We start from the raw sequence: 23495 nt of genomic DNA, 5'->3' as shown, positions 1-23495 counted from the left end.
ACTTCAGAGTAATCTGAATCACTTTTTAGGGGTTTTGACTATATGACTAGATATCTGGGACTATAAGAACTGATTTTGTCTACAGTTCTGAATTTGTGCATTCCCCTTTGCTAGCACAAGTTGTGAATTGGCAGGTACCAAATTTAAATTCTTAGTGGAGAACATACTAATCTGGTATTGATCCAATTTGCTGACTTTTCTCTGGCACTTCAGTCTTTTCAGAGATTATGAAGCAGAAAGTGGTCTATCAATATCTTCAGTTTCTTAAAATGGGAGGTCATGCATTGTTTAAAATCCAGTTCTTAATAATGAATGAAGACTGTTCAGTGTTCTTTCTGAAATAAATCTGTAATTTTTAATTCAAGTTCTTGGGAAGTTGCTTGCTCTGCTCCAGGTAATATATAAAATCAATGTCCTGTTTCCCAGCTTTGTTATTTCCAGCATGGAGGTAAAAGAGTTGAACTGCTTTTAGTTAGTTATTGGCACATTAATGGATTAGCTAGGGTAAATAAGATAGTACAGTTGTATTTTACTCATTCCAATCAATAAATCTCTGCTCCTAAATCTATCTCCTGATACTTTTCACCAACAGTGAAAATTACAACTGAAGTGTGTGTGTGTGGGAAAAAGTCTATCTGAATAACTGCATACCTTTTTTTCCTCACTTATATTAGAGTTATGATGGAATATAAAGTCTTCATCTCCAGGTTAATGTTTGCACTATTTTGCAGCATTCTATGTTGTTTCAGTGTCAGGCAATCTGCAAAAGATAATGATTCTTATGGACTGTTTTAAATCATAACCTGTATATTTCCTGAGAGTTTGATCAGATAAATCTAAGCCACTGTGGTATAACTGCAGGGACCCTCAGTTGGTGTTTACTGACACATAGCTAAAAGAGATAAACTTTAGATGATTTGGAGTTTAACCACTGTAAATAAATTATTTTTGTAAAACTACACGAAAGTATGATCCCTAATTTTGCAGACAACATCCTGAACTTGCTGTTGATTTTGAGCAGTATTAAACAACTGAAACATTTAATATTTTTGAATAGTTTTAGCTTATAGCTCATTATAGGATTGCAAGCTTCATATTGAGTTAAAAATAAAAAAGGGAAATGTGTTGATGAAGATCTTTATTTCTAAAAGTAATTTCTCTTGTTGTCTTTTCCCATGTATTATTCATCCTTTGGGAATAACCATCAATGCCTGAAGGTGTCTTTGTAATGCGTTTTCATTAATGCTGATTATTCTAGACAATCTATAAATTGATGTGTTCTGCACCCCATGAGAATAATGATATATTGCTTTGGAAAAAACCAAGAACCCTGTGGTTACGTTAGGCCTTGAAAGATGATTGTACCAGCATTGTTCATAAATGTAGAAACTCATGGCATTGTGCAACTTCCTTTAGGAAAGAAAATTATAATTAGAGAAACTCAGAGGCTGTTCACAGGATGAGCGAAAGAAGACTTCGCTAGGGCTAGTGACCATCTTCATTATATTACAGCCACAATGCATTCTCTATCTTAAATTTAGTGTAACATTATTTTCTGGCACTGAATATATGAAAAATGTTTGCAGAAGAACTTAATTATGGGAAGTGTTTTACAAATTATAAAACAAATCAACAGAACTTTTCAAATCAAGTATGGAAAGATATTCTGTCATTATAAGTACCAATGTTTAAAAGAATGATACAATATGCTGTATTTTTATTGGACCTTTTCATAAAGCTGTTTAATATGTATTGCTTTATTATTATTTTTTTCTTTACCTTTGGCGAAAACCTGCTATTATTTTAGGTGGAGTACTAAATGGAATCATCAGTTTAAATGCAGAACTTGGTTCTTAAATATGTAGTCATAAAGGGTGACTCTGTAAAGTAGGTGTATACTGTCAATTAAATAACACAACTTCAATACCCACCTGCCCTTCTGGGGACAGAGTTTTATGAAGCGTCCTGCAGGACAGTCAATTTCGACAGTGGTACGATAAAGTAAATGGATTCTAGATATCCCTAATTTCAGATGCAGAACTTTAAAATCTAGAGACTGTTAGCAGAAATTAGCTTAATTTGCCTCACATTTATAAAAGGCCTTTGAAAAGAACCTTGTAATAACATCCTTTTCACATAGAACAATCATGTCTGTACAACAGAATCTCAAATATTGCATTAGAATGAAAATAAAACAAAGTGAAGTGCAAGAATCTTTTTTGGTTAGATGGGACATGGGGAAGAATCTTTCCTTTCCCATCCTTTCTCATAGACTTATTCCACCCTTCTCATATTTTTTTTAAAGCTAGTATTACAATACTAATTTTTACCATTTCAGTTACAATACTGGAATATACCCAAGGAAAACATACAGGGCAGCCACTTTCCAAACCTCCAAACCCAAATTCTCACACTAAGTAATGTTGATGGCAGCACATTTAGCTACAGTAATTTATATGGCAGTTGAGTCACTGTACTGGAAAGCATACCAAAGAATAATACAGAGAAACACGAATGTGCCAAAAGAAAGTGAAGAAACAGTCATTTTATTAGTTTTAAGACAGGATTTGAAAAAGAAAAAACTGCATAGAAGCTAGGAAGGAAGAACAGCAAGTCAATCTCTTTGCTTGTGAAAGAAATAACTAAAATTTTCTGCATGTTATCTACATCACTTTTAAAGGACTGGTGCCTGAACATAAGTCTCAAATAATCTGTGTGCAGTCAGAAATGGGTAATGCACTAAGAGAAAAGAGGTAACAGGTTGGGGTGCTCACAAGGAGGCTTTGTAACTAGAGAAAGGAGAAAGAAAAGATATAATCAATAAAGAAGGCAAAATCATGTCGGTAGAATATTTTAGTTACTTTTTATTGTAAATCATTTAATCTAATCTTTTATAATTGAACTATGCATTTTTCAGTAGTCTTTATTTCTTAAGGAGGTACCCACAGGTACTTTCAGTTAGCTGTCCTGTACTTGGATGCTGTGGGAATGAACAGTCAGAATTCAGTCCTATGAGGTTGTCAAGGCAATTTCATAATCTCATAACTCTCCTACTTGCTCGCAAACTGGGACAAATCTTGTTTCAAAGTTGGTCTCTGGCTTAGGTAAAGCACTGCTCTTCTCATGCAAAACTCATGAGTGAACTTCTGATAGTTAAAATAGTAATAAGCCTGCAGTGTGTTTTTTGGTTTTCCTGCTCTCCGTGATGTTATAACTTTAGGGTTTCTGAGAATACTAAATATGATGTACTTGATCAAAAACATAATTTTAATCATAAAAATATGTAAATGAAATAAAATAGAGAAGCAACTCGTGACATATCCCACAGAACTCAAAACAGAAATTAATTTCTAACATGAAATGTTACATATCTGCATGTATGTGCCAATATATATGTCACAAAAGTGATATTAGGATTTTTTCTTTTAAAGAGTATGAAAAACTTTTCTAATATGTTTGTTACAGTGTACTGGCTATTTTCATTATCAAAATTGTTCCATTTTAGTGAGAGAAGGGAATTGTGATATTAGTCAAACTTGTCTGCACTTGTTTCCCCAGGGGATGTTACTTGGTTGTTGAAAAAGTAACCTAGAGTGACTTTTCATATATAATTGCATAGCTTTGATGATCTACTTCTATTTGAATCGATTTTCAGAGTGAATCTCTTTGATTTTTTTCATACAATCCTAAAAATACACCAGATGATTGATTTAAGCCTTGGCAAGTTTTTCTGTGAATACTAATGCATTTTTTTTCCTCCCAGTCAAACTGTCTTCTTGTAGCTGTTTTTCAACCACCTCAACAGCCCATGCTTGGAAGCAATCGTATTACTGACACATTTCATCAATTAGCTTAATCAGCTGAAAAGGAATGTTGTGAAAGCTGTAAAACAAAAAACTCGCTGACTGTTTTACACAGTATTTTTTTCTGTCAAGCCATGAGGCAGGAAGTTGAATTTACAAGTTCCATTTTTCATTTTACAGAGCTGCTAGAGAAGACCCTCAGAAGAGAGGAAGAAATGGGAGCTCTCCAGGTATACTTTCTATTTAATTAACTAGCTACACTTTTTGTCACCCTTAAAATTACTAAATTGTATTACAACATTATGATTTTTTGAACTCCCTTGCATCTTAAATTCAGCTTTGGAAATATATGCAGCCAAATACAGACCTGATAGCTGGTAATACTGCTGAGTTTCTGCCCACCAATTTAGTTGCAAATTAGAGAAGATTAAAGTAGTCAGCATTCTCCTATGAGTCAATAAATCCAGTCCATCAGTGTTTTTGAATGCTGTTTGAAACAGAATGCTGTTTTTAAGTCACACTGTATACTGAAGTTGTTCTGTTATGCTCTACTGCTGGCTTTGCTGAAGCTGTATGTTGAATAGGGGCAGTGCAAGTCTGCATTCAGGACTGCAAAAATGCGTTATACTCTACTTCATTCGTTGGGTTAGATTTTCTGGGCTGTGTTGCTTTCTTCTCCATCTCCGAATAAAACAGAAAGTTAAAGATTTTAAGTAAGGATTTTAAATCTCTGAAACATTAAATGTCCACCATAATCACCTTCCTGAGAAAGAAAGGACCAGTTGATATATCCTAGGACTTGCTACAATATAGTAAATCCTCATTGTATGGCATCTGACAGTAAAACTGCTTGTGCCTAACCACTTTAAATTTGTGCTTAGAAAGTAAGATTTACCCTAGGCTCAGCTTTGGAATAGTATTTAAGCATTACAGTCAAAGAAAACACGCTCCTTTGAAATGAAAATGGCTCAGAAAGCAAAATCAAGCTGGAATATCTAAATTCTGAGGCTCGGGACGTTATTAGGGAGGGTAGTGTATGTATTCTTCAGAATACGGAAGGAAAACAGGGCATTTTTAACAACAAATTACAGCAAACAATACCTAACATGAATATAAAAAAGTTTAGATACACAGCGAAGAGTATATCAGTGAAGCACCATTCCATAAGGTTACTGGAAGCATGATGTTTATGAGGGAATTAATGAAGGAAAGGAAAGGAAAATGAAATTATGTATTAACCTGAGCTTTGACCATGGGAGTTTGAAGATAAGCCTTCTCTTCTCTTGTAAGAAATAGAAGGCATTTTGAGGGCTAGAGGTATCAAAGAGTTAGTGTAGAAACAGTTTGATCCAGTAAGAAGAGACAAGTTTCGAGACCCAAAAGTTACACAACGCACCAATCCAGCTGTTTCCTGTTCAAACAAAAATCTTGGCCTAGCTTTCTGGCAGCTCAAGTTCAACAAGGCTGAGAGCTTGTCTGCGCAAGCAGTTTACACAGGTGCATATCTAGTTACATCAATGTAAAAAGATCTCCTTTCATGTGAAGCAATTCTGCATCTGCTTTCATGTGAAGCTCGGTAGTTGACAAATTGTTCTAATGATGTTACTTCTGATTGAATGAGGAGTAATTTTATACGGCAGAAGGTTGCATCATAGCAGTGTCTTGTGTGCATATATGTGCTTGCCTGCATTTCTGATGCTCTGTCAAGTTCCTGATCAAATTGCTTTATGCCATTCCCTAACTGGTGGTTCTGGTTAGGTATGTGACTTGTACTGCTCTGCTATTTTTGTATTCAAATGCTTGATGGCAGTTTTTTACTCTTTCAGATGCCCAGGCTTGCACAGTCAAAGTACTCAGCAAAAACACCTATTTTTTTCTAGATAGTATTATGTCCAGCTTAATGAATGTTTCAAAATGTTCCCGTTCTGGGATCCTCTGTTCTTGTAGTGTTGTATTCTAAACTTGCAGTGGCTGAATACGTACAACTTTGCTAGCAAATAGTTGTAAAAACCAACTTACGTCATCATGCCTATCTCCCCAAGCTGTTGCATCTCAATGTATAAAGCATAGGAAGTAAGAGGAAAGTGAGAGTTTCCTTAAATACGTTATTTCCCGGAGCTGAAACTGGCACTCTTAGCCTTTTGTTTACCAGGTGACATGGAATATTTTTTTCTTCTGAGCCCCAGCTCAGTGTGCGTATAGTTAGTTAATGTATGAATGCTTTCATTGAAGTAGATTGCTAGAAGGTAATTGTTTGTCAAATTAAGGACCACTAGTAAATAAAATACTGCTCTTTGCCCCCAAGGCCTACAGTCCTTGGATAGGATTCCCCTGGTATTAGGTCCTACTCAGTTCCTCCTTGGTTCAGTAGAGAATAGGTCACACTGATTGTTGTGTTTTTTTTTTTTTTTTGTCTACAATTCCTGGGGTCCTGTTTTGATAAGAATCTTGCATATACAAAGGATTATATGTAGTAAGTCAATCCTTGATGCACTTTCTTTGCAGTCTAAACAGACGATAGGTGTAAAGCACGTTCAGGAAACAGGCGAACAGAAAGATTGTACGTTTTAGACTATGGACAGACAATCAAAAGCAGGCAGGTTATCACGGCTAAAGGAGTTATTTCTTGTTACTTGAGCCATGAATGCTGACCGTAGTCTTAGAAAAGCTAGGGACATGAGGAAATCTGTCAGAAATCAGTGTTTTGGTGTGGGCAAATCATGACTGGAGATACCATGAGGTTCTTCACTATCGCTCTGCATCAATTAACAAGAATATTTCCTAGAGCTAAGGATGTATGTTTTCTTATGCTTTTAGTCTGCTCCTTTTTTTGAGGAGAGACAAAGCACCTTTTGTTAAAAATAATTTAAATCATGTACAATTAGTGCTTTGATAAAGCAGTCAGCTGAAAACCACAAAGGACAGAAAGAAAAAAAAAGTTTTATGAGGATTATTCCTGAAAATATTGGGCTAGTAGTTTTCATGTGTTTCTCTAGTCAGGGAATATGTTGGACTACAACTAGCATGACAGAGACAAAATAATACTTAAGTAGGCAATGGGAATCTTTATACCTACATCTTTCAATGTGAACTTGATTCTTGTCTCATATTATGTGTCAAGATGGAAACTCTATGTAATATATGCAGTTCTTTGATACAGGGTGTTTGGGGAGCTAGGAGGCTGACACTTTGGGTGACATCACCATATTCTTGGTTTTTAATTTTGAACTTGTTGCATGCTTTTGACTAGAGTTTCTATGTTATACATATTTATGTTATACAAATTTATATTTATATATGAGTTTATATAGTTATATAGTAGAGTATAACATAAATAATATCTATGTTCTCTTTACACATATGCTTGCTCTCTGTTGTTACATGTGTACTCATACTCATTGTAATACGATTTTTAACTTGTGAGGAGTCTAGATCATTTTCTACATTCTCTCTGATAGCTACTCCAAGAATATAACCTCACTTCTTTTCTTACTTCATTGGAAGAAAAAAGGCTCTGATTATCAGGTTTTAATCTTCCCTTTTCTGAAAACTGTTCCATGGTACAAAAGATTGCATTCATGAAAACAATATGCTATGCATAATAATTGCAATATTCAACTGTATGAATGTTTTCTGGGAAGCATTTGCAAGCCATTTTCATTTGCTTTGGCAGTAGTGACATGCTAATATGAATTTAAAAAATTAAATATAAAGTACAGAATCTTAATTTGAAAATATAAATATATTGATAATGCACAAATAATTCGTGATAAAATTCCTATTACATTACGTGCTAGTTTTAAGAAAATTATCTGCTGAGATTGTAAGAGTTTATTCAGTTTTTAGAATTAGACAGCTAGATCATGTGCCCTATTTAATACATGAGTCGTTTTGAAAACACTATTTATTCTACCATTGGACTCATCCTACTTCACCTTAAGAATTTTTTTTTTATCAAAGTAGTCCTTTTTAACTGAAGAAATTTATGTCTGAATTGCTGTTCACTATCACCACAAGTTTATGAGATCTGTAAATACCATCTTTTTTATAGTAATGAGTTTGGGTTTTGTTGCAGAATCTTTAAATAAATATGAATATTTGTCACAGCCACTGCAATGTTTTGGAGGAACAAGCATCTCAAGATAAATATTTTTGAGTTTTTCACACAATATTTTTTCTCATAAATTTGTTCTGATGTACTGAAATACTGATGTACTGAAGTATCTCAGACCTGAATCCAAGAAAGAATAGACTTTAGTATATAATACAGCACTTTTCTGAGAGAAAATTTTAGTGAAATTCAGTAAACTTTTGCTTATGCAACATTGTAGTTGGAATCCACCACCACCATGTATTGTGATGGGCACAGAACACACATTTCTTAAGAGACAAGTCAAAGTTAAGTATTCTAGAACATCATATTATCCTGTTTTTACTGATAAGAAACTAAAACATAGGTGAAATAAATCTAAAGGAAAGCATTAGGTACCTTGGCCTTTTCCTCATCCTTTGTCACTATGTTTCCTTCTGCATCTGATGATAAAGGATGGAGATTCTCCTTAGCCTTCCTTTTGTTGTTCATATATTTATAGAAATATTTTTTATTGTCTTTTATGGCAGTAGCCAAATTAAGTTCTAGTTGGGTTCTGGCCCTTCTAATTTTCTCCCTGCTTAACCTTATTACTTCCTTGTAGTCCTCCTGAGTTTCCTGCCCCTTCTTCCAAAGGTTGTAAGCTCTTTTGTTCCCCTGAGTTCGAGCCAAAGCTTTGTTCAGCCAGGCCAGTCCTCCTCGCTGGCTCATCATTTGACACATGGGGACAGCCTGCTCCCAGCCCTCAGGGATAAGATCATCCTCCATTTTGTTTTAAAAAAAAATTGAAGAATTAAAAGCTTACATTTTTGTCAATTTTTTTCCAAACCTGCTACTTTCAAAGAGTCCTGTAACTGATAAGTGGAGTGCATTTTTTTTCTCTCCATACTGTTGCTTTATTATTTATCATCAGTTTATGCACATGGAGTTTCAAACCACAGTGTATGCAGTTCCAACATCAGCCAGTTTAGTGGCATCCACTACTAGCAAAATGTTAATGTTTTTTTAAGCAGTTGTATTTTGATAGTGTACTAGGTTATCGTGCATTCCTGTTTTTCCTTTAGTTATTTCCTTGCACATACTTTCCTGAACAGTCTTGCCTGGCTTTTTGTACATCTTCAAAACCAATTAGTCTTTTCCAGACACTATTTTCTTTATTTATTTATTTTAGCCTCAGCTCATACAGTTTTTTTCCTACAGTGTATTGTCTTACTTTCTGCCCATGGTTTAGAATTGTAATGAAAGGTGCAACTATTGTAAGGGGCTGATGAAAACTAACATCATTTGCACCCCAAACATCATTCAATGAATGAGCTTTAAACATTTCACTAGGGTGAACCGTGTCTTTTCTTCAAAAGATTATATGAATTAAAGTTAGCCCTTTACTAATCCAAGGGATGCTGGTTTTACACAAGTATGTGACTACACAATACGTAAATACTGGTTTTACATGAACACATACACTTGTTCAGTTAGTAAACTGAAGTAAACTCAAGAAGAGTCTTTGTAACTCATTTCCACCTAATCTTAAAAAAAAAAAAAAAAAAAAAAATTCTCATCCTTGCAAATGGCAAGAACCCTTTCTGCCTCCAAAATTCTTCCATTGGTCTAAGAAATTTTTGTTGTACCTGTTGCTTTCAAAATAGCAAAGTCAATTCAAACTGTCTTTGGATGCTGCAGGAAATAATTCAGATTATTATAGTCATTTTTACCTGTTAGGGAGGGGTAGAACAGAAACAAGTATAAGGATTCTTAGCCTAATCCACCCAGAAATAAAAAAAAAAAAAATCCTCTCGCATACTTTCAAAAAGGTGATATTTGAGCAAGGTAAGAGTTCGTGTAATGTCTAATGTCTTAATGCTCAAGTGCTCTAAATATGGGCTCACCAAAACACTTGAATGTGTGTTTTCTTAGATTACTTAAAATATCATACCTAGTCAGGACATAGTGCCAGAGTACATGATCTTCATTTTACTAGCTCAATATTTTTCTTAAAGATATTTTTAAATGAAAATAGAATGTTAAAATATATACAGTAAACTTAAAAATTGTGGGTTCTTTGTATTTTGTGCTGGATTAAATCTGACACAAGCTTATTTTATTTGCCTTTTATTTTTGTCTGACTAACATAATCTTGTTATTAATAAAACATTCTTCAGAGCTATTTCTGGATAACAGAATAAGATATGGAATTCACTTTTTAGTTTTATAAGGAAATGCCTGAAAGAAAACTAAACCAGATGCTAACGTGACATGAACTCCAAAACATGCTAGATTTACAGTCACAGATGATCAAAAAAAGAAATCAAATTTTGGGATACATAAAAGTAAAACCAACAATATTGAAAATCTAATGGTACTATTTGAAAAAAATATATAAAGGGTAATTTTTTTCAAATTCTTTTTTACTTTGTTTCTGGGGAGTTTCTTTTCTTTGGAACACGTTTCTATGTGAGATAGCATCATAAATGGGTCAGAGGTCTGATTAAGTACAGCAGTTCCCATTCAGTGACATTTTTACAAAATGCCATACATATGACCAGCAAAAAACCAAAATGAATCCTCCTCATTGCTTGTTCAACTTACATTTCATTTATATTCTTTCCTTTCTAATGGCATCTTGTACTTTATTTTTAGGACCGTATTATGGCCTTAGAAGTGGTAAGTTTCTTAAATTCATTTCCAAACCAGTCACAATGACATTGCTGATAATTTTTCTAAATTATGAAAAATATTATTTTAATGTATTTTTTTTTTTTTTTTTAAAAAAGAGGTTGTGGTTCTGTGGTTTTAACTGTCATTTTACTTTAAGGAGAAGATGGAACAATTTTACACTGCACCATTCTGTGTAGGTATTTGAGCATTGGTTATACGAAATACAATATAATGTTGTAGTTTTTCTGTACAGTTCAATCCTAATCCCATCCCTGGGAAAAGAAATGTCATAGATTTGAGCCATACAAAGGATGTTCTTTTTCTACTGCTAACACTTCTAACGGTCAAGGTCCATGTAATAGTTCTAATTATTTCGGTAATCGAATTATTTCAGCGTGCTTTTTACCATTTTACTTTTTCATGTGCCCACATCAACATTGCAACTAAAAGCATGAAGGAATACCATTTTAATGATTAATTAATATAATTTAATAAGATATTAAGCTGGAAGGATGAAAGCCTTCATGCATGTATATGCCACGAATGCAGCTGGATTATCCAGATGTCCCAAACTAGTAAGTCTATCAGGGGGAATAGCTGGGATGAGTCTTGGCTTGCGCAGGCGTTTCTGAACCATGCTTCTTTCCTCTTATGTAGGAGTGTCCAATTAGACATCCCACAATAGCATCTATCAGGCCTGAAGTTTCTTTTCGTTGGAAATCTAGAAAATTTCATCTAAAAAAGACCAGTACTGAGACAATATCAAGGCTACAAGTATAAACTTTTTGAATTTACTTGTTCAAATTATTATTTTGTCCTTCCTGATTGTCTATGTATCTCTGAAAACGGCTTCCGATTTAAAAAATTACTTAAAATGTATTCAGCGTGTTATAAAAAAAAAAGCCTGCATTCACACACAAAAGACCCATTGTAAATCAGAGTGCAGTGTTGGAACTCCTGCCTGTGTGGGAGCAGGGAGCTAATGCTCAAATTCAGTGTCCTGGCACTTCACATAGTGCTGCGTTAGTGTAAAGTGCTGCCAGGACATTAGTTCTGTTCAGGAGCATCTCTTATTCATGGTTTGCTTACGTGACAACCAGTCAGGCATGGATCCACTGCCATCCGTTTCTCACGAACCATGAGCTAAACTGCCTGCAAATGCCTTGTCCTTTCTGCTCCCAGAGCTGTTTTGACACAGGCAGAGGGTAATTGCTTGCAAATAGCACAATGTCATGCAAATTCAATCCATATTTTGTGACAATGTTTGTTCCTGGGTTTTTTGGGAGCCTTTCTAATTTTTATACTTTTAATCTCTTCTTTAAGAAGGAAGATTTATAAGTTATTGTACAGATAGAAGAGGATTATTATCATGAGTAAAATATAATTATCTTTCTTATTGCAAGTTGGGAGGTAACACCTGAACGCAAATTTGTGATGCTAAATCCTAGAGCTTGAAATCAATCACTGCTTTCCTTATTGCTAACCTTGGAAGATGTTTAATGTTAAGCTGTGAGATTGCACGCAAGAAAAGTATGGTCATCCCTAAGGCTGTCAAATGTTCCCAAGGCACTCATTTTACTTTAGCCATAAAATTCCTCTGTCATGTCAGGCAAATCACTTAAACTAAATTTTTCACAGACCGTTAATTGCTTTGTGTTCCTTGTTTTCTGGGTGTCTGACTTTGTGACTTTTGAGGCCTGATTTACAGAAATGCAAAGTTTTAAGAATAGCTAAATTCAGTGGGAGCTCCGGCTACATATATTGCTAACTATACTCAAAAGTCCGATGTGAGATAGCTCATAATGAATGCTTTAAAATAATAAGTGGTTTTGACCTTTATATCTCTGTTTCAGTTCTGAGGATGATAATATTCTCTCTCTCTCTCCTCACCCCCTTTACTGATCTTAAAAAGAAAATACACACGGAGTAATACTTATGTGGTCTAAATTTGTCAGGATGAGCTATGATAGAAAAGCCCTTGAGTAAAAGAATGAATAAGGCTTGCCATTTAAGGGACCCTTAAGAATCCTTACATTAATAGTGTGAATGTCTACATAGCTGTATATCTATGCAGAATTTATAACAATGACTACATAATAGTTATGGTACTCATATATTTGTATAATTTTCTTTTCACCTTTTATTTGAGTGCTCAGAGTGCGACATCAAAAAAGTAAAACCAGTCACACAGTTTGTAATTTGATTCAGGTTATAGAGAATGGAAATGGAATGGAGACATAAGGTATTAAATTCAAACACAATCCTTAGAGGGAAAAAAAAAAAATTATAGAAAAAGCATCTTCGTAGGAGAATTTTTACAGAAAAGTGTTAGTTCATGAGATTCACAAAATGCAAGACACAAAAAACAGCAAAAGAGGGAAAAGCCAGAACACATACATACACGAGCTGTACAAAACACATAGGAAAGCATCAAGGCTCTAGAGCTGATTTTAGCTGTGAGACCATGGGATGGCTGGGTTAGGAATCGCTTCTGCATTTTCTTCCACAGCATTCTTATTCTGCCTAACACTGGGAAGAAACTGCCTGGGAAGAGATGAAGTTTAGCGCAGAACTCTGATATTTATCACAAGTGTGAAGCCTCTTGCAGCCATCTTTTAAATTGTTTCTACTCTGCACATACCTTTTTAAGGAACAGAAAAGACATGTACATCTAACAGTAAATGCATTTTTAAAATATTTAGATTGAGATTTTAACCTAAGCAAACTGTCTGTTTTATGCAATGACCTGAAAACTGTGTATGTATACATATTTTGAGGAGTATATTTGGCAGCCCGCTCTCCTCCCTTTCTCTACAATCTACTCGTTTCTGTCTCCTGCACTCGCCAGTAAAATTGTTGTAGTATCTGTGTGATGAATTTGACAACTTTGGCCGAAAAAAAAAAATTGGGAAAGAAGTGTGACAGGAATGTAGTAGATTCTTTTCAGAGCTTTGGGTGAATAAACCTTCCAGGCCTAGTTCAAGTGATAAACTTAAGCTCTAACTCAGTGATTTTGTGAGTTGCAGCAAACCAGGGGGGTCCCTTGCATCATCTCTGAGCCCTGTCAGCTCCTTCTCCTCTCAGCAGTCTGAGCTGGAAGCTCCATCTCCTACCCATGAATGGTCCTGTCTGCTATACCTGACAGTTTCTTGCATCTTCTTTTTCCTCAGCCAACTCCCTCGGTTCCCAAGGGAAGTGCTGTATTACCATTCTCATTCAGGACATGACACCTGATCTGGTGACTCCCTTAAGGAACCTGAGAACAAATAGTACCCATCACAAGACCCCTTTGGATTTTTTTGGCTCTTTTTCTTCAGTCAGATCAGTTCTACAGTATGATTTGGTAGATGGGTACAGCGCTTCTTGCTCCAGCAGGGTGCACAAGGCAGGAGCAGAAGCTGAAAGGTAGGAAGGAAGACCAGGGGTACTTAGGCAGACTCATTAGTGGATAGAAAAGGAGCTGAAGAACCAAGACATATTCTAGAATAATCCTTCAAATCCTGAGAAGTGCTAGGGCAGTAACAAGTGCAGGCAAAACTGAGGTTTTGAGTACCTAGAGATTATGTGTTTCGTTTGGCTCTTTTTTTGGTTTAATTCTGTATAATCAAATGAATGTAATTATTACATAGCTATTAACAAGTAATTTTCCTGATTACTTTAGTAATCAATTATGTCATCTGATGTTTTGCCAGAATGAATATGATTTATCTTTAAATAAGGTGATTTAGTTTATTCTTGAGTGTAGCATGATTCTTACAGGGGATTTCACTCTATGTTATTTATAGACAAAGGTGTATGATTTTTCTTGTATTGTATTCTCAGATGTAGCTACAATGGGAAGCGTACCCAATAAATTATTGACCCAATAAAGAGGTCAGGGTGCCTTTTATAGGTGCAGGCTGCTGCTGTGCCATGTTGTGACTTCAGTGGGTTTCTGTAGCTACAGCATGTTCTCTGTAAGCATAAGCTGCAAGTCAGATTCCTCTGCCTTAGTAGTACTAGTCCGACATAAAAGAGTGGGAAATTTAATTTGAAATTAACCCTGTCCTGAAGCTATTCCAGTGAACATATGCATTCTATATCCTTTGATCAATAAGGCAGCTTGCTGCTTCCAGAAGAGAACCCAGAAGTGAGGTTACCACTTGCTTAGAATACTTGGATCAGACATTTCTGGACATGATTCAACTTTTGTTACAATGTCATAAATCTAGTTTAACTCCCGTAATGCTGTAAGTACTCTGCAAAATAGTTACTTAATGTGAATTTCCTTTCCAGTATGAACATTTATGTATTTTGTTGTAACTCATATTTTATGTTCATGAAAGTAAGGCTTCGAATACCAGTAAAACAAATTTCTGTCTGCACACACTCAGCAATGTAAAAGTTATTAGAATCTTTTACAGTAGTAGCAGACTGAAATTCTAATTAGTTTTCTGATTTATCACCCATTTTAAAAGGACAATTTTTGGAAGGGTGACAGTGCCCAAAGCATTTCACGGAGACATTATACGACTGCCTGACACCATCCATGTTAAGGTGCTCACTCTCTCTGTGTCTCTCAATGTGCCTTCCATCAATAGGTAAATCTTGCTGTTAGGTCTTGAGATTATTTAATGATTGTCATACTTTGTATGTATGAAGGTTTAGGAAATCTTGAATCTAAGGGTTAATACTTTCTTCTCCCCTTGCTTTGCTTCTATAGTGTCTTGCCAAAACTACCATTACTTCAAAGGCCTTCTGGTCCTCCCAGAACACAGCCATTCTTTGATCTTATAAAAATGACCGGGAGAGGAGCAGCCGTCTGAGATCCTCTGTCCTGCCTGCCTCGCCCTTTCCTCTGCTTTCATCAGCGAGCCAGTGTGTCACTTCCCTTTGCTGGGGGTGGAGAATTTTCCCAAGGTTCCCCAAGTCCTTCCTCTGCTCACTCCCACCAAGTAACTTCTGGCACATGATGGTGCTTGCAGCCAGCTGTTTCTTCTCACATGATGCTCACCTTCCTCTTCCCTTCTTCCTTGATGTTGTCTTCTCCCCCTACATATCTATTACTCTTCTTGAATACCTGCTACTCATCCATCCTTTGGCCCCTGCTATTTGGTGCTTTACTTGTTCTTTTAGTTTTTTGTTAATACAGCCACCTCTAGTTTTCTTCAGCCAACATTTTGATATTTCTTTGCTATAAAAGAATTAATTTTGCTGTTAAGAGTATGATTATTTTTTTTAACAATTGCTTTTCTGTCCCATTCATACTTATTTCTCACTTTCTGGCTAATTCTGGGATTTCAAAAATACTGAAATAAATAGATGTATAAGATTTTGCACATCTTTTCTAATTTATGAATTTCGTTTAAGGCTGTGTATTTGCACAATGTCCACAAACTAAACATATATAGGTATAATTCTAATGTCACCTGTCTAATCCCCCTTCCCTCAAGAATTGATGTATGGCATCATTTTTAAATTACTCTTTATTAAACATGTTCTTCACTATTTTTAAAAAATTAACTACTAAATTAATATAAGAAATACAATAACTTATTGTTACAAATATATATAAGATTGTGTTGAGAGTTTTAATACTAAATTTGCAGATAAGTGTAATCAAGAATATCTTACTGTGTATTTGTTAAAGAATATTTAAAATATTGGCCTAAGAATTCATTGTTAAATTACCTGTAAGGGGCAGGTTACGAAATGTAGGTAACTCTGTAAACTTTATTAAACTGCTCTTTGTTTGGTGGTCAGGATGACAGTTTTATATTTATCCATTGACAAATAATCATGGCACATGTCTTAAAAACTTGGTCTAATAACTTCATAGCTTCTCTGACAGTGATACCAGTGATACAGTACATTACAGAATCACAAAATGGCTGAGTTTGGAAGGGACCTCTACAGGTCTTCTGGTCCAACCCCCTTGCTCAAGCAGGGCCACCCAGAACCAGTTGCCCAGGACTGTCAGCTTTTGAATATTTCTGAGGATGGAGATTCCACAACGTCATTGGGCAACTTGTGCCAGTGCTCAGTCACCCTCACAATGAAAAAGTGTTTCTTACGTTCAGAAGGAACATAGATCCCAGATCCCAGAAGATCCTCCTGGGTGTTTTTTGTGCATCGCCTCTTGTCCTGGCACTGGGCACCACTGAAAAGAGCCTGGTTCCCTCTTCTTTACACCCTCCCTTCAGATATTTGTACATATTGATGAGATCTCCCTGAGCTTTCTCTTCTCTAGGCTAAACAATCCCAGCTCTCTCAGCCTTTCCTCACGGCAGGGATGTTCCAGTCCCTTAAAGAACGTTAGTTGCCCTTTGCTGGACTGTCTCCAGTATGCCTGTCTTGTACTGGGCAACCCAGAACTGGACCCTGTGCAGACCCAGATGTGTCTCACCAGGGCTGACCAGTGGAGAAGGATCACCTCCCTTGACCTGCTGGCAACACTCCTCCTAACGCAACCCTTACATTCTCTGAGTAGAAAGCTCCTTTCAGTATTGTAAAGATGGGTTCCACCTGTTGCAAATATTAAATATTTTGCCAGATTTTAATAAACCAAAATCCTCTCAGTTTTCAATTAAAGAAAGTAAAAGTCTCAGGATAAATCTTTATTACAGATGATAGTAATTCTTTAGATATTGTAAGTTATTTCTCTTAGTTTAACTAGATGTATATGGTATAGTATGGGGGTTTTTTTTTCATTTGTTTTATATATCACAAAATAAATTAAAATTTTATTTGACAGTGGACTATTGACTAAAATGTTTCTAATGTGCTGCTAGGTCCTTCATTTTAAATTTAAAAATGTTTTATATTTGATCAAATTACACCCTTAGGAATACAGACATCAGTTACACCTATTGATGCTACCATATATTTTTTTTCTTATTGTTGTGCATCTTTTGATTAAAATGGGAAAATCTATAAGGCAAACTCTTTATCTTTTTTCCTACTCTGACACTGATTTGCTGTGAATCCTTGGTTAACTCACTTCTCTTTGTATTTCAATTTTTCTCAGCTGTAAAGCTGAATGATACTACTTCTTTCCCATGAAGGCTGTGTTAATTGAATTTCTGTAAGGCTTTCTGTAAGGCTTGATGAAATACTGTTAGCATACAAAACATTAATGTAAATTACATGTAAAGATTTTTAGCCCGCAGAGCTCCAGAGAGCTGAAGATAGCATTCATGAATGAGTGACAAGTCAGTCTTTATACCTTTTAAGAATGTTTGCCCGCTAACATTGCTTCACTTTACACAGTCTCTTGTGTTATATATATTTTTTTTTTAATTCCTAGTAATTATGTCTGATTGTCTTTGATCAAAATCTTGGTAAATGATAAAGAATAGTTTCTCAAAAACTAGTCCTGTGGACGCCCAACAGTACTCAGAGCATTAGTGGATGCTTCACAGAGAGCTGGCTTGCCAGAATCCCGTGCTGTCTCCTTCACATTTCCAGCTGCTAGTATGCATCAAACAACTAAAAATTCAAGAAATACTGTCCTAATGTTTTTCCATGTAAACAATTCCGTAGTTACCGCAGGGATGTTATGTGCTTATGAATGAGAGAAGAGGTGGTCCATGCCATTGCAAACAGGAAAGGAAGCAACCATGAAGGTCTCTTAATTATAATGTGCAAAAACATCTGGAGTCTAAATAAAAAGTTCAGTTAGTTTTACATTTGCAATGCTTTGTTAACAAAGGTCTTTTGTTTTTCATTAGTATAAGTGTAGGTTTTGCTTAAAAAAAAAAAAATCTTACTAGTTAAAACCGATGAAACAATGTAGTATTAAAAAAAAGGCCAGTTGAACTTGAATGTTGTGTAACTTTATCAAGTTACATGTGTTGCCTGCTTTTGTAAAGGTAAATTGATTTCTTGATTTCAAAACAATGGTATAATTGGAGTAATGGTGTATGTGGAATATAAAGATACAAAATACATTTTTTTGCTTTCTCTTGAAGTCCCCCTTATACGTATGATGTACAAGGTCACAGAATATCCCAGCTATCATGCGATTTGCCTGGTATATGAAAGGCAACAGAGAACCTCAGGCCTCTTAAGTAGAACCAGACACATGGAAGAGAAGAGCGTATGATATATCAGTCTAGCGCTGGAGATAGAAGCTGGCAATGCATAGTTTTACAGATGTTAACAAGGAAAGCAAAGGATACCTTTATACCTGCTGGGTGCATCCTATTCTTGCTATTTAAGTATTCAACATGCTAAGGCCATTTACAAATAAGTCATCATAGGTCACCTTTAACATTACATCTTTCATCTGAATTGTGAGTAACTGCCTGCTGACATGCATTGCACTCAGTTAAAATTACAGTCACATTTAATCTTTTTATGGGTATTCTTTGGGGATTAGCTAACTGGTACTTAAGTCAGCTTAATTTTCAAAAATATCTGTGCTATACAGATAGCCGTTTGTTTTTACCTACCTCAGAAAAGAAAGGAGCACTGTACTTGAAAGTCAATGAGGTTTGGTTTCTGGTTTATGTTTATATGTTTTCAATATATCAACTATAAAGGCAAACTTTAGGAGGACTGTATACAAACCTGCTTTGATTTATTTGCATTTAGCATTGCAGCTTTGAGACCAAAAATAAAATGTGTATCTGATTTTGATTTAGATCTGTCCCTTGAGACAGTGTGAAACTATCACTAAGATCACATCAATATATGAGGATTAACTGTTCACATTCAGTTTAAACATCAAAGTGTTTGTATGAAGTCATGGAACATGAGTAATTTGTTTTATCATTCTCTGTGAAAACACAGAACGCCCCTTTTCAAAGTAAATAATCTTTATTTTAAAAACAGAAAGATTAATAGCACTCACTCTATGGAAGAGACTGCTGTTAAGTAAAATACCATTAATACTGCTTCAGTCAGTACAATTGGTGTTTCTTCCTCTTATCGGTACCATCAGTGCACTGTATCAGTACCTTCTGTTCCCTGTTAAACAATGAGCAGACAGATGTGATTGCTCTCTTTAGGATTATTTGTATGCATTATGGCATACAGCTTTCCGATTTCTGGGAAAAAAGTTAACAGCACTTAATTGCCCTCTGTGTCAGGTGCTTCTAACAGCCTTTTTCACATTTTTTCTGTGCAGCTAAATCCATCTCTTTTAATAGAATAGAGTGCAGTCCTTAATGATACAAATATGGCATTTGATCCACGTTGAGGAGGTTTTTGTGCATTTCATTAAATTACCAGACCAATTTTGTGGGCCAGCTAAAAACTTTCATCACCTTTCCCTCCTCCATATTCTTTTGTTGCCACTGCCTTTATTGAATTTCCCCTAACAAACTTGGTTTTTTTCTTTTTCTCTTTTTATTTGCACATCACTACCATTCTTTTCATTGGCTTTATGAAAAAGGCATGCATTTCTGTCCCTGCAAATGTTAGCGTGTGAGTTATCCTGTTCACATCACTTCACAAACTGTTCATAAGACTGTGAGAATTTTAGAATATAAAAGGAACTCTACTGGTTAAGACCAAAGGTCAATCTAGCCCAGCTATAGACATCACAACAATGGCCAAAATAAAATGCTTAGGGAAGAGTGTATGAACAGGACTGACATACGTTTTGTATCCCACTCATTCATTCTGATTCCAGCCATTCAAAGTTCAGAGACTTCCGGACCTAGATGTAGTTTCTATGGATTTGGAACCCTTCCATGGTCGGTCTTGTTCATGAACTTGATCAGTTTCTGCTTAAACTCATATAAATTTTTCTGTCCTTGTGTGACTTCTGATTTTATGCAAATTGGTCATTCCTCCCCTCAGGCTTCTGTCTTCCTGGCTGAAAAGTCCTGTTTTTTCAAGTCATTGTATTTAATCATTCCTCAGATGGAAATAGTGCTCCATGGCTTTGATCGTTCTTATTGCTCTTCTCTGACTTTTCCCTATTTCTGTTCTGAAATAGAGGTCCAGACCTGCACTCAGTAGTCAAGATTCAAGCACACTGTGGATTCACACTTGGGAATAATTATGTTCTCTGGCTTTTTTTTTTTTTTTTTTCTTCTCCTTTCCCAGTTATGTCCAGTGTTGACTTTGCTTTTCTGACTGATACTGAGCACTGAATGAGCAAGTCTTGGAAACGGTAATCATTACCCCACGGTCTACTTCCTGAACAGTAATGGTTAGCTTAGAGCCCATCATTTTGTGTGTGAAGTTAGGTTTAAATTTTAGCAATCTGAAAACCCATTCAGAAATCTAAGTAGCTTATATCATTCTTTATCCTCATGATTCTTGGTGAAACCAGAAAACCAAGCACGGAGTATGCATATAACCCGAAGGCTGGTCTGCTTTCAGGATTACATTTAATGATGTAACTAATGAGGACTAGCTGAGGCACAGCTAATTATTTATTTTCCCCCCACAAAAAGTACAGGCAAATAGAGGCAATATATTTAGGAGACACTTTGGGAGAACAGATGATGAGTATCTTCCTTAACTTCATTTACAGACAGTGTTGACGTGAGGGCTTGGCGTTGGAATTTAGAGAAAGAATTGAAAAATGGGATGGCTTAAGGCATGGGCTTACACTTACAGCCTGAGTTCCTTTTATGTTGAGAACAGATCACAGGTCGTCTTTATTAAAACAGAGGGTGGGGGAAAGCAAAAAACTTTGTAGGTGGAAAAAAAATTGCTATAAATTGAATATACTTTATAGCATGCTGTGGAGTCACTACATTAAATATGTCCGGTGTCCCAGGCAACTTTATTTCAACTCTGTGTGACATCTCAAATGTATATTTTTCTGCAGTTCATAAGTAAAATACTCTAGCAAAATTTTTTGGGTAATTTATACCACAGGCTTAAAATATTTATGGTTTATTTGGTGCTGGACAAATAGGAGAGATTGGGGAGTGTTACAATTGTGGAGTTATTTCCCGCGAGGAAGGATTTTATTTCTGAAGGGGTAGGGGAGTTGTTGGTGTTCAAAGTAAAAAACTTTTGCGGAAACGTGTCCATCAGATCTGTGTGATACTGAAATGACTGCTGAACAGTAGGATTTGGTAGTTTGTTTCACATACAGTTAAGTTTGGATTGCTCAGGGTCTGTTGTCCCTCGTATATTTCCCAGCCTTAGAGAAACACATGCACACCAGTACCAGGGGCTACTCTGCGAAGAAGCAGCAAACATTGCATCTCATCATAAATTAATGGAGTGGAAAATCAATGCTTTGATGAACATAAGGTCATTGTAAATGAAGCATGAAATATGAATGAATACTGCTTTACTGTTGTAAAAGTGAAATGGCTGATTCTTATTAAAGGGAAACATTAGAGATTGATAGATACCTGTAGGCAATTTTACTCTGAAGTGGAGATGTATAGTAGCATTTGAAAAAAAAAAAAATAGCTATAAAAATGTTTCTACACTATAATCTCTGAAAAACACTTTAGATGCAATATGTGGGACTCCTGCCTGATTGCATCCTGAAAATATGAAGAAGAATCAATTTTAAACATTCATTATTAATATATAACTGCAGGTTCTGTAATTCTTTTCTGGTAAAGAACCAGATATATTACAGGAAAAGTCATTTTTTTTTCTCCTTATAAAATCTCCTTAAAAAATTTTTTAAGTAAAAAAACCTGATTGCAAATTAAATCACACATTAAAATACAAAACTTCTTCTGAAGATAATACAATAAATTTTAGTTTTGGTCCAAACACAACTAGCTACGTGTGAAATCTACTTAACTTCCTTTCTCATGCAGCAACTGAGAAGGAAGAAAGTACTGTTTTCTTGTTAGAAGAAATAACCTTTATTAATTCTGACTTTGAGTTTTGCAAAACTGATTTGCCCTGCTTTATTCAGTGGCAGTCAGCACAAGTACGCACCTTTCTTCCTTCAGGCTTTTTCCAGAATTTGCCATGGTCAGTTGTCAACATTGCAATTAAGGACTTTTCCGAACTGGGCGTTCTCAGTGCTGCCCATTTCAGGAAGTGATTTGCCTATCTTTCAGGCTTAACTTCATATATTTAGTCTTGCATAATTCTTGTACATTTTTAAAAATTGACCTTTTAAAATCTAACAAAATGAATGTGTTAGTATAAAAGAAATGCAAAAGTGCTCATTTTGGTTTGGGTTCATACTTAAATTATCTCCACCATATTTTCCTCGTCTCAATTCTATTTTCTTGTTCTCACTAAAAGACTAAAGAATCTTTGTTTTACTCTGTTTCACTTTTGACAGCTTTTCCTGAGTTTCTTGAAATCTAAAATATCCTTCCTTGTTGGTCAGTCCTTTTACCCCATTTTGTAGGCTTCATATTCTTCCTATTGTTCTGGAAGCAATGATTCATCCAACCCTCTCATCAAATTCTTTCCCCTTACCTGTGATAATGGAGTTGTTATTCTTCTAGCACCTTTCAATGTCATGTATTCTTGTTCTTTTCTGCACTGTGTGAAGACTAGAAATTAACCTGGAAAAAAGGGCCAGGTTTGGGAATTTATGAATATTTTTCTGCTGCTGCATCTTGCATTCTTACTGCAGAATGTGACAGTAGGATAAAAGAGCCCTGTTTTTAGTTAAGCATACAATCTAAGGGTAAAAGTTTCTTCCTAGAAGGTGGGAGATATTGTTTAAACCTCAGTAATCACAGAAAGAAAAAGAACCCAGATGTCTGAAAAACTGATTTAACCAGGTGTTTGTTTCATAGAAATGGTCCCTAATATAATCAGCATATAATTGTCACTACAAATTTTTCATCGTTACAGAAAATTAGAAAAATACTTTTACATACATAATATTTTTGCGTATGTGTAATTACAGAAACAGAAAAACCAGTCTCTCATCCACTACCTAATTAGTTTATTTGGACTGAATATTGGTTACAAGTTGAGTCCTGTGAAATGCAAATGAATCCCATTGTTTATGAAACTCAACCTTCTTTTTTTATGGAAAGCATATTTATTGCAATCCTAAAAACTGA

General features: G+C 35.4%; 1 protein-coding gene across 1 annotated transcript in view; it reads left to right on the top strand.

Moving 5' to 3' along the window:
- CEP128 (centrosomal protein 128) overlaps positions 1-23495 on the top strand; it is a 121247-nt gene that overhangs the window by 84381 nt on the left and 13371 nt on the right. The window contains exons 20-21 of the mRNA XM_074148406.1: positions 3984-4033; positions 10531-10554. Of these exons, the coding sequence (XP_074004507.1) occupies positions 3984-4033; positions 10531-10554 (74 nt within the window). The remainder of the gene's footprint in view (positions 1-3983; positions 4034-10530; positions 10555-23495) is intronic.

Source organism: Numenius arquata, chromosome 6 (assembly GCF_964106895.1).
Source record: "Numenius arquata chromosome 6, bNumArq3.hap1.1, whole genome shotgun sequence".
Taxonomy (NCBI): Eukaryota; Metazoa; Chordata; class Aves; order Charadriiformes; family Scolopacidae; genus Numenius; species Numenius arquata.
Note: the sequence above shows the minus strand (reverse complement) of the source record. Positions and strands in the feature narration are given on the sequence as shown.